This window comes from Cicer arietinum, chromosome 2, assembly GCF_000331145.2.
Source record: "Cicer arietinum cultivar CDC Frontier isolate Library 1 chromosome 2, Cicar.CDCFrontier_v2.0, whole genome shotgun sequence".
In the NCBI taxonomy this organism is placed as follows: Eukaryota; Viridiplantae; Streptophyta; class Magnoliopsida; order Fabales; family Fabaceae; genus Cicer; species Cicer arietinum.
Window position 1 is genome coordinate 9614311 of NC_021161.2, and position 12741 is coordinate 9627051.

At 30.6% G+C, this 12741-nt stretch overlaps 1 protein-coding gene across 2 annotated transcripts in view; it reads right to left on the reverse strand.

The window, feature by feature from the left end:
- Positions 1–2315, reverse strand: part of LOC101509676 (homeobox-leucine zipper protein ATHB-13) — a 2969-nt gene extending 654 nt beyond the window's left edge. Inside the window, exons 1-4 of one of the 2 annotated variants that reach the window (XM_073364919.1) lie at positions 1816–2315; positions 1537–1671; positions 907–1286; positions 1–186 (exon numbers count right to left, since the gene is read on the reverse strand). In XM_073364919.1, coding sequence (XP_073221020.1) covers positions 1–186; positions 907–1286; positions 1537–1642 — 672 coding nt within the window. In that variant the 5' untranslated portion in view covers positions 1643–1671; positions 1816–2315. The remainder of the gene's footprint in view (positions 187–906; positions 1287–1536; positions 1672–1815) is intronic. The other variant, XM_073364918.1, reaches the window with a different exon arrangement.
- Positions 2316–12741: the final 10426 nt, after the last annotated feature.

Here is a 12741-nt window from a genome sequence, read left to right on the forward strand (position 1 = left end):
TGCTGGCCTAGCAGAGGGTGGAAAGAAAGTATGATGTGTTGATAATGGACTATCACTTGCTTGTGTTCTTGAGATATCTAATTTGATATCTGAACTGTTTTCACTTCTATTGCTGCTTGATCCTTCTGTTTCTTTTATATTAAGGTTTATTGATTCAATTGGTTCTCTATTTTTCAATGCCAATAGCTGCAATAAATTCAAATTATATAAGGTTACAATTATTATTTATTATAACAAAAAATAAAAATTGTTAACACTATAATTTCATAAATTAAATTTAGTATAGATGAAAATTGACGATAAATTTGACAGAATCACGACGAACTTGTGTTAAATCTTTAGAAAATATAGAATATGGTAAGATGAAACATTTATGTACAACAGAAGTAAACAATTTAAGAGAAACATGTCCTTGGAGTGAAGAAAAACAAAATCATTGGATCTTGATTAAGTCACTTTATTTGATAGGAAAAAGCAGCTTTTTAGAAAGTTGATGTTTCAGAATAGGTGAAAGGAAAGGTTCTGAAAACTATGCAGATAGTCAAAAAAGCATAACAAAAAAAGAAGGATCATCAATTCATCATTACCATATGTTATTCAAAAGAATATAAACAATAAACTTAAACAAGTCTTTATATATAGTTCTCCATCATTTATTTAATTTTCAATTTTGTTGAAAAAAAAAACAAAAAATGAATGAAAATTGTATTATTATAAGCATGGTTTTAAATTAATGTCACCGATCACAATTGAAGTTACAATATAACAGTTTTACAAGTGTCTGCAACAATATTGCAGATATAATTATGACTTCATATTCATTATAAATATTTGCGACATAATCACAACTACAACTGCAGTTTAAAATCAAAATCACGATTATGAGATAGAAAAAAACTAACACACCTCTGCTTGAAGTTTTTGGTTTTGAGTTTGAAGTGCATCATTATCTAATTTGACAGCATCATATTGTCTTTTAAGGACATCATAGTCTTTTTCCAACTGTTTTGTCTTCCATCTAGCCCTTCTATTTTGAAACCATATAGCAATCTGTCTTGGCTGCAAATTAAGAGCTCTTGCAAGCTGCATTTTCCTCTCTGGCTCAAGCTTATTTCCAAGCTCAAAGCTTTTCTCAAGTGTCTTCACTTGTTCCATGTTAAGTCTCCTCTTCTTCTCACCAGCTTGTGATCCATCATCTGACAAATCTTCCTCAGCATTGACTTCTTCTCCTAGTTCAATTCCTGATGAAAATGACATAGATCTCTTCCCTAGAAATGATGGTCCCCCTATTTATCAATAACATTTGGAAACTAGCTATTAGTCACATATTAGATAATATCATAATAGTTTTAAATTGCAGTCTGCATCTGTAATTACGATTGCAATATAACTATAAGAGGTATATGCAATAACATATTGCAGTCGCATCTGTCACATTTAGTTGTTTTTTACTGTAATATAAAAGTTTGCAGTGTAACTGAAATTGCGACTGCAATTTAAAATTATTAGAGTTAGAGGGTATGGATATGTATATACCATGATAATCTTGAGGTAGAATTGAGTTGAGTGAAGGTGGTGGATGATGATGATCATCATGGTGGTGAGGGGTTTGTAGCATGAAATTTGCTTGGAAGAAAGCCATCTCATTGCTTGTCTAGACCTATCACAAATCTTCAAGATCAGCTAAATAAATATGATATATATCATAAATGAATCTATGATCATGACCACTTTGAATGCATAAATAAAAGAAGAAAATTAGATTAAACCAAACTATTAATTTTCAAAGAACAAGTGACAAAGACTAAGGCTTACTTCACATCATCTTGTAATAAATACTCATGAGAGAATTTAATTAGTCTTTCAATTGAAAGGAAAAGAAAGATCAAGGTAGAATTTTCTTTCTCTTGTGTAAATATTTGGAGAGAAAAGGAAAGTTTAGAGAGAGAGAGGTGATGAGGTATATTTGAATCTATAGGTCTATACATCAACTTCCATATATATCACTTTTTTTTTCCTTTTCCCTTAATGTATGTAAGCTTCTAGTGTCAAATAAAATAAAGAAATCAAATATATTTTTATGTTCATAAATAAAAAGAAAAAACAATATGTTGAGCATTTATAGAAAAAAAAAATTAAGAAAATTAGATGTTAAAATGACGTTTAGTGTATGGGAAAGAATATAGAAAAAAATATATTATGTTTGCTTCTCTGCCTCAACTTGTCTAATATTCCCATGAATGAAGTGTTTGCATGTGCAAACTCTTAAGTCATAATTATTTTCCTAATTATGATAAACTAGTTTCTTAGTTAGGAGACAAGTAGAGGGGTTCTTCTTTACAAAGACAGTTGTCTTTAATTATAATGATAGAATTGGCAATTTGGACCCTTTTTCATGTCATTGATTCCATATTGTTAAAGGCCTATAGTAATTGAGATTCAAGTGTTATCATTTTTTTTTAATGTGAAGTGGGTGACTTTGATAAAAGGAAAATATGGTTATGATGATTTTTATTTAATAAAGTGATAAACAAAAGTCACCAGATGGGGCAAAGTGTACATAGATTGAGTGGGAAAGATGGTGAGAAGCTTTCTTAGGGAAAAAAACCTTTTATATGGTTAGATGTTTCTTTTACTTTTTTGGAAAATGGATTCCATATATCATAAGGTGATGCACTCAAAAATCTCTTTCATTCAATGAAGATTGCTTAACTTTTTATTAGGTTATGTCTTAAAGTAGATTTATTGAAGTTTAACTTTAATTCATCAAATTTTCATTCAATGCCCATCACTATCTCAATGTAGAATCTATTGACTTAACATAATTTAGGTTTATTGGGTTCATTGTTTTAAATTATCATTATAAATGTTGAAATATTTTATTATTTTTTTTAATTGTCTGATCTCGATCAACCGATTGAATTTTCTAAAAATTATTTTATAAATATGTTATTTAAACCGTATGATATCAAATCAACGATCTAAATTGTCTTCTGCATGATTTTTTTTAGATATAGACCTCAAATCCATATCTTTCTTCAACGTATACATGTACTATCAAGAATTAGAACATAATAGAATTTTTAACTACAACTACAATTTTAAATCTTGATTATGTTAATGGTTTTAAATTGCGATATACAACTGCAATTACAATAATGATATTATTTTTCGCAACACCATTATAATTGCAATTTAAGTCGCATCAGTTATATTTATCTGCATTTTTTCAGCATATAAAATTATGCAACATAGCTACAATTACAATTTTGAATCATGCTTGTGTTTTTTCTTTAAAAAGAAATAGGTTGCTTAAGAAAAAAGAGAAGTGAGTTGGCTCTAACTTTTAAATTCCAAAATGAGTTATGTTTTTTTGTGTGAGAAAAGAGAGAGAAAGAGAAAGAGAAAGGGATAGGAATCTAGGGAGGATGGGTCCAATGAGGAGGGGCAGGGTTTGTTACCTAACCCACCAACAAGTATCGTGCATTAGGACGAAGCCCTTTCGCATCAACCATTATCCCTTTGCATAAGTTTCAATCCCAACCCTTATTTCATATTGCTCTTCTCTCTCTCTATTCAATCTATCAATTGTGAAAACACAACCTAAACCTGTTTTTGTTTACCCCACCACATCAATTTGGATTACATCACAAGAAATCAATTCGACACGTTTTACGATTAAGATCAGACGGTTTAAAATTTAAATAAATTTTAATCTTTTTGAAAATTTAAATTTTGATATTTTATTTTGATTTTAATCGGACGGTCGTCGATGAATTGATCAAACAAGTGCAATGGTTTTGACGGCATACAAGCTAAATTCTATTTTTTGTCTTTTTGCTAACTATATATATTATGTTAATCTCTACGTGCCACACATTCTCATTACTGAGTCTTACAAGATTACATGCATTTATACATGATAAATAAATATGCTCCTCCAACTCTTTGTTTTTTCACTTGCTCAAGTTTCAATGCAATCATACAATGGTATAAACAATAGCATTATAGCTATCTCTTCCAACAAAATCAAGAATCATATATGCATTTTTTGCAACTCATCTAGATTATACTTTTAGGTGTATATATGTGCCAATTGTGCTTTACTTAAGAAGTGTGTCAATTGCATTTAAATGATGAGTTAAATATATTTTTATTTTGTGTATAGTTTTAGCATTTTAATTTGACTTTTTATAAAATAAAAATATAATTTTAGTCTTTGTACAATTATGCAATAATAAGTTTTAACCTCTATTGAAATGAAGCATATTTAATTATCATTTGATTTATAAATTTTGAAATGATTTTTTGTAAATATATTTAGAACATTATAAAAAAAATTGCAAAAATTTAGAACTTTTTAAGATTGGATGTATGAATTTTTTAAATGTAAACAACTTTTGATAAAAGTAACGAAAATATAGGCTTAAAGGTCGAACTTTTAGCTCATTTTTTGTAGAGGAATTTTTTATATTGTTGTAAATATATTGGAAAAATAACGTGATATATGATAAAATGAAGTAGAATGATTAATACCTATGAAATTGAAATAAAACATCATAAAAATTTAGATTTCAACTCTGAATTTTTTTTATATTTTTAATTTAATTAATGATATATGAATAATTAATACATCTAGATGATTATATATTATAGAATTGTATGTCACGTCAATAAAAATATTTTAAATCATCATTTTTTAATTAAAAATATAAAAAATTGATTGACTTTTAAAATAGAAGGACAAATTTCGTGAATTGATAATAATAGAGGAACCAAAACTATAATTAAATATTCATATATTTAAATTATTTTATTTGTAAATATAAAATTAGAATATTTTTAAATTTTTATTATAATTTTATATTATAAATTAAACAATTTAAATCTCTTAATTATATTATATAAAAAAATCTTACTTTTTATTTATTACTTATACTTTTTTATATATAATATTATATTGATACATATATCCAATATCAGTGTTGTACCTATATGTATCATAGACGAAAGTTCTAGAGTAGATTCCCTAAAATCTGCTATCTAGACCGTTAATTAATTAAGATATCTAAACATCAAGTTATAATTTAAGCCGTTTTATCCCAATCTAACCAATTAGATGAATCAATTACTGTGACTTAAAAAAAAAATTTGAGTGCAGAGAATATTTCGGGTCCAATTAATTGTAGCAAGTGTTAAAGATTTGGATACCCTTTTAGCACAGTATCTAGTTTGGCATATTACAAGAACATTTATGATACATGTAAGTAAGAGGGAGACAGAAATAGAGGTAACAGGAAATTACTGCCCTCTATCAAACAGCAACATCTTTTATTATAAAATAATAATAATAACTGCCAGAGAAATCAGTTGTACAGTCTTGAATTTAATTTTTGGAATTGAGGTTTTTACATCAACCGGTAAAAAAGGACGTGTACAATATTTGTCTATGATTGAGTATAAAATATATATATATAGTGAACAGATGTGTACAATTTTGCTATAGGGAATTGTTGAATTTGCTGATTCACATATGGGTGGTTTTATTTTCCCACCAAAACAGAGCATGCTTGAAGCACATAAATTAAATGTGAGAAATGATGATATGTACCTTATCTACCCATTAAGAATTCACTTACGACAAATTCCAAATTGAAATATTAACGCTGATTAATGATTTTTATTTAAAATATAAGTTAACCATTTTTTGTTTTCATGTTTGAAATAATGATTTATTGATGTCTTTTAATAAGTTGAGTTTTGAGTTGAAATTTTTTGTATTTTTTTTATTTTTACATTAGATTGAGTCATTGTCTCATCTATAAAGTACATGAGTGATGGGTGTGGTTGAAATTGAGTTCAAAAGTCTCACATTGTTTGAGATTGTAATTAAAGAGGAAGTTCAATGTTATGTAAAACTCTAGTTTTTTATTAAAATTCACATCAATCAAAAATATTTTAAGTTAATATTTTCTTCTTTCCTTTTGCTCTTGTCTTAGAGTTTTGTTATGGATAGTTAGATATTTTCTTTGGAGAGTATGGTTAGATTGAGGTGTGGGGTATTTGACAGAAGTCTTTGTGTTTTAACAGTTTTCACATAGTATTTTTTTATTGTGGTTTTTTCTTCAATTTAGAGTTTTCATATTATTTTCTTGTACTTTGATTGTTATTTAAAATTTTCTATTTGTTTATTAATTTTCAACATCTAGTACCAGTAGTTGTGGGTTTGGTTAAGTATTAAATTCTTAAGTATTAAATTCTTAGTATTTTTGTGGTTGCAATACCGTCTCATCTTCTATATCATAAAATAAGTTAGATATTGTAGAAGTGATGTTTAGGCAAGATTATGGCTAAGGAAATATTTGGTTATTAACTGGCCATTTATGTCTTACCTCTCTTTCTTGAGAATCTATTTGTGCCATTGATTGTTTTATACCGCTGCATGTCAAATTTTTCAAGTGGCGTTAAGTTTAACATACAAAAATTTAATGGGAAACTAAATCTTGGCTTGTGAAAAATAAAAGTAAAAAATGTGTTGATACAATCAGGATTACACAATGCATTGAAAGGAAATTTTTTTGACATGGACAAGGAAAAATGGGTGGAATTAGATTTGAGAGTAGCAAGTACAATTCGATTGTGTTTGGTTAAGAATACTCTTGTTAATATGCAAGACAAGTAGAAAACCAAAGAGCTTTGGGTAAAAACTTGAATGGCTACATCGAATATAAGACATCTTAAATCAGATGTTGTTGAATAAGCAATTTCATAACTTACGCATGGATGAAAATATGAAAGCATATGATCATCTAAGTACTTTCAATGGTATTGTCTTTAAATTAGAAGTTATTCGAGTGAAAATTGAAGATGAAACTAAGATGTTAAGACTCATATAGTATCTTCCATCTTCCTATGAGTATATCAAATCTGATATAAGAGAATGAAACTTTAAGTTTTGAAGAAATTGCAAGAAAAATTATTTTTGAATTAAGGATGTTGAAAAGTGAGGAAATACTTTTATGTGAAGAAAAACCATGGAACGATAAAGAAATGTTGGAAAGTTGAATGCCTAGACATGTAAAAAATAATTATTTTAATAGAGAATGTCCGAGAATAACTCTAAGTTGAATGCTAGCGATGTCTCCCTCATATGTTTTTATAACATATATGTTATAAAACTAAAACATGCGGAATAACATAAAACATAGATTATACAGTAAAATATAAGATTAAACATATATATATATATATATATATATATATATATATAGTCCTTATAAATTTGTCTTCCTAGTTTTTTTGTCAACAATTTTAGTCCCTAAAAATTCAAATAAATCAAAGCTTTAATCACAATACTACCAAACTTTGCATATATTTATTTGTTATTATTCAATTATGAGCTAATGCCCGTCTAATATTTCTTTTGGTTTTTTGATGCCAAAAAATTCAATTTAAATTTTCTATTGTCAGAAAATTCTAAATTTTTGTAAATAAGATGTTTATAATATTTTAAACATATTTAAAAAAATTCTATAGTTTAAGAAATACGAGTTGACTAAACAATAAAGATTAATGTTGTAAAAAAAAAACAACAGAGATTAAAACTTTTAATGAAAATTATTGTTGGGACCACCTGTCAAAGAAAAAATGTATAAAGGCTAAAAATAAAATGTTAAATTTTATAGAAGCTAAAAATATATTTAGCTCATCGTAAAAAAATATATATATCAGAAAAGGATTTTAAGAGTTCTCTTTTGCTTCTCACAACGATTTACAAGAGTTCAAACAGTTGGAACTTGAAATTTGAAAAATTATTTTCATTGAGTTTTTTCCTTGACAAAAGATTTAAATCTGGATTTGGCAAGAAACACAAAGGCTCAGTGTTGGATTTGTATCTATAATATGTCGCGGAAATATTGGATGCCAAAAATCATTTTCACAATTGTTTTTAGTATTCATACATCTTTATCTCTTAATAAAGCAACCAATTCAAAAACGTTGGGATATTTTGCTCGAGTCTTGGTTGATTTGGATATGATACAAGAGTCGCATTCTTGTTGAACATGAAAAATGTGCATTTTTTTTTGTTTTACATTGACTATGAGAAAAACTGTCATTGTTTTGTGAATCTTGTAAGGTTGTAGAAAATTATATTGATAAATGTCAAAATACTCTAATGGTTATAGAAAATCTCAACCAGCTAAACATGTTGCAATAGTAAAAAAAGATGGTTACGATGTATGTTCCTATAACCATTGCTCTATTCATTGTAATGTTAATTCTTCTTTTGTTGATTATATCCTCAACGTTAAACTAGGAGTCACCATTGTGTTTCAAGAATCTTCCTCTGATCAGAAAAAAAAAATGATAAAAATCATGAAGAAACTTTTGACTCGAATTTAGTTGATTTTAGATATTCGGAAATTATTTTAGAGAAACTTCACGAATCCAAGATCTTGTCTACACAGAGTCTTAAAGATGTAATTTATGAGGTTTTTGATTCAAACTTAACTAATTCACTTAACACAAATCATCTATAAGAGGATCATCAGTATTCAAATATGTGTATTGTTGGCTCTTAAAGTGATGTTTTATTAGAGGAAAATGATATTCAAAATCATCAAAACTCTCTTGATTAAGAAGTCAACTTACGCTCAAAGGTTGTTGCTCCAAGTATGACATATTCAAATGTTATTGTTATAGAGGATAATTTACATCTCAGTGTTGTCCATGATTTAGCGATTTTGTGCGTTTTTTTAAAAGCTAGAGATATTTGTAAACCATATTGTTCTACTACTAGTTAAGAGTATTTTACGAAAGTAGTTTCTAAGGCAAGAAAAAAAAATATATGCAGAATGAATCAATGTTATACAATTTTCGTCTAAGAGCTAGAAAACCTATATAATTTGAGGAACTTTTTTGACATTTTTTTTCCTTTTGATGAGTATGCCAATGTCCTATTGAAAGTATGGAACTAAATAGAAAAATATTATAAATCCATGAGCTAACTGAATGTAACAGAAAAAATAAACTGACTAATTAATTAAAACCAACTTAGACTGAGTCAATAAGACTAAACTAAAAAACAACATTTAGTAACTAATCTAAGATTCCCCTCAAGTTTAATGATAAATATCAAGCAACCTCAACTTGCCAATATATTGGTGAAACTGAATTTTTGGGATCGCCCTTGGTTAAGGGATCAACTAGCTGATACTTGGAAGGAAGAAGTACTGGTTTTATAAAACTATAATCTACATCTTCTCTAATGAGATGAAACTTTCATGTGTAGTAGGGTTTGAGGCAAGATATAAGGTTGGTCATTATCACTTTAAATTGGTGGGTTTTCAACTTTGATGCCAAAAGAATGAAGTAACTGCTTTATCATATTGGTTTATGTGTTATAGCCCCCATTGCTCTATAGTCATATTAAGCACAGATATGGCTACAATATTATGTTTCTTTGATTTCCATGAAATCAATGAGTCTCCTAGAAATACACAATATTCAGTTGTTGAATTTCTTGTTTCTCTACAGCTTTCCCAATTTGCATCTACATATGCAGAAATTTGTAATGAAGGACTGAATGAAAAAAGAATTCTCATGCCTCGTGAAGACTTTATATGATGGAGAATTTAATGCAAAATTTGAAGATCAACCTTATAAGGTTTGCTTATCTATTAGCTCATTTTATTGATTACAAAAGCTATATATGATTGTGATATGGTTAAGTAAACGAGCCTTCCAATTAGTCTTCTATACATTGAAGGGTGTTCTAGTAAATCTATTGGTTCCTTCTTAAAAACCAAATTTTGTCCATTGGTATTGGCATTGACTTAGCCCTCAAGAAACATGTATCTTCAAGCAGTCGAAGACTACACTTTCTATGACATAAATGAGTCTCTTTTTCTAATTTTGCAATTTCTAACTGTTGTTTTTGAAATTCGAAAACCTTTGAAAACAATTTATGCCACCGAAAATATTACTGGGTTGAGTCGCAGACTAGGTCGCTCTCTTTAAGACGTTTCGAGGCACTGCCCAAAATTGTGCAGGGCAGACTATCAACCACGAAGTCCCCAGGATAAAACAACCCAGATTCACTGTATCGGAGTTCTACTGCACTGTAGAAAACCGTTCTAGAATTACACCCTCAGTATGCCAGTCGATTGACTGACACTCAAATATAGCACGGAGGCTACTCAAGAAAATAAGAAGAAGAAGAATAAAAAGGGGGAGAAGTGAGAAAAGCCTCAGATACGGAGAGCTTTTGGTGTGCTTTTCCAAGTGAGGTGAGCTCTCTATTTATAGATGAGTTCAGCAACTGGATCTGAGAAAAAAGGAGGGATCCAAGAGCACGAAGTCCATCAGCAGGTCACCAGGAACGTGCCTCAGAAATAGGAAACGTGACTTGACTAGGCTTCTTGACCGGGCAATAGTCAAAACGTGGGAAGGACTCAGCTTTAGGGTTTTGATGTGGCAAGTAACTGAAGCTAAGTCAAATTAGGGTTTTGACTAAGCAAAGGACAGAAGATTAGTTTGTTTAGGGTTTGAATGAATCAGAACATTGACTTTGACCTTGTGGATGGCAGTTTCGTAATATGTGACATATCGCAAGCAATTAATTAATTAAATAAATAATTAATTTCCATATGTTAAAAAAACTTTAATACACCACAACCCGACCCGAACCGAGCCAAGCCGGACGAACGACGGCGGCGCGCGCACGTGTGGTGGTCCGTTTGCTTGCGTTATCCCTCATTCACAAAATTGCGGTGCCCCTTGGGGCCCAACCCAATTGTGAAACTAACTCCTTATAAAGGTCATAAATGAGTGTGTTCCCTCCAATGTGGGACTTCTCATTTTTCAATTCACACATTAAAAGCCATCATCAATGCCAATTATCTTTCACCATTTCCAACAATCCCCCACTTGAATTTAAAAATGGATTCTAGAATAGCGTCAGACGCTTCAATAAGATTGTGCATAAACAAAGGTGTCTTTCGACTTGAACCTTTGCATAGCGAGTAGGATTCAGATTCAACAAGAGTAACCGTAGTTTTGAACTCTATCTCTGACATCAAACCCACACACAACCTTTTCATTAGGTGTATTCTAAAAAGCCCGTGCATTTAGGGCCCTGCACGTGTATCCCAGTCTAGTGAACGCTCTAGGAATTCTGCCTCGAAATTCCATAGGAAGCGGCCCCCACTTACACATTCACGTAGGTGAGTCTATCAAGAGTACTCCTGTAGCCACTAGGTACCCCACTCCATATAGAGTATAGATCTCATTAAGAGTTTCTATTATCTCATCCTTTTTTGCTTCAGGAATCATGCTTCTCATTTTAAACATAGCATGTTCATCTCATATCACTATGACTTGTTATTACCCATTGAACCTAATTCTTGGGATCTCCAGTCTTTTAGGTCGGGTTACCATCATAAGTGACTCATTTATCTATAGGCATTAGTCCCATCCTTTTGGATGTATTTTGGACTTTCTCTCTAGCTAATCCTTTCGCAAAGGATCAGCTAAATTTTCATTAGTGCGTACATGATCCACAATAACAGCTCCTTTCATCCTTTTGGACGTATTTGTCGTCTCTTACCGTTATAATAACGGTTCTCAATTTTTGCAATAGCCGCGGTACTATCGCAGTGGATCAACACAGCTGGTAACGGCTTATCCCACAAAGGGATTTCTGCTAGCAAGCATCTCAACTAGCTTGCTTCTTCACTAGCATTAGCTAGTGCTATCATTTCAGACTCCATGGTGGACTGAACCAATATTGTCTGTTTCTTCGATTTCCATGATACAGCACCACCGGCTATGCTGAAAACATAGCCACTGGTAGCCTTGGAGTCATCTGATAGGGTGTTCCAATCAGCATCACTGTATCCTTCAAGGACGGCAGGAAATCTTTGATAGTGTAATCCGAGACTCATGGTCCTTTTAAGGTATCTCGTGACTCTATCGATAGCGTACCAATGCTCCATACTAGGTCTACTAGTAAACCTGCACAACAATCCCACGACATAGGCAATGTCGGGTCTAGTACAATCAGTGGCATACCTGAGGCTGTCAATGATGCTCGCATATTCAGTTTGTCTAACACCTTCACCAGAGTTCTTGAAAAGTTTTACACTGGGATCATATGGTGTGCAAGCAGGCTTACAGTCAAAGTAGTCATATTTCTTTAGAATCTTTTCAATATAGTGAGATTGATCCAAAGAAATTCCCTTTTCTGACCTAGTAATCTTGATTCCGAGGATTACACTTGCTTCTCCGAGGTCTTTCATATCAAAGTTGCTGCTCAGCAATGATTTCACATTATTCACAGCATGAATGTTTGAGCCAAATATGAGTAAGTCGTCTACATAGAGACATAATATAGTGCAAATGTTATTTTCAAATTTGTAGTAAATACATTTGTCACTTTCATTTACTTTAAACTCATTCGATATAATCAACTTATCAAATTTTTCATGCCATTGCTTAGGAGCTTGTTTAAGACCATACAAAGATTTATCTAACTTGCAGACCTTGTCTTCTTGTCCATGAATTACAAAACCTTCAGGTTGCTCCATGTAGATTTCTTATTCCAGTTCACCGTTTAAAAAGGTTGTTTTAACATCCATCTGGTGTATCACCAGGTTATGAATAGCCGCAAGTGATATAAGTACCCTAATGGATGTTAGTCTAGTGACTGGTGAGAAAGTGTCGAAGAAATCTATATTCTCT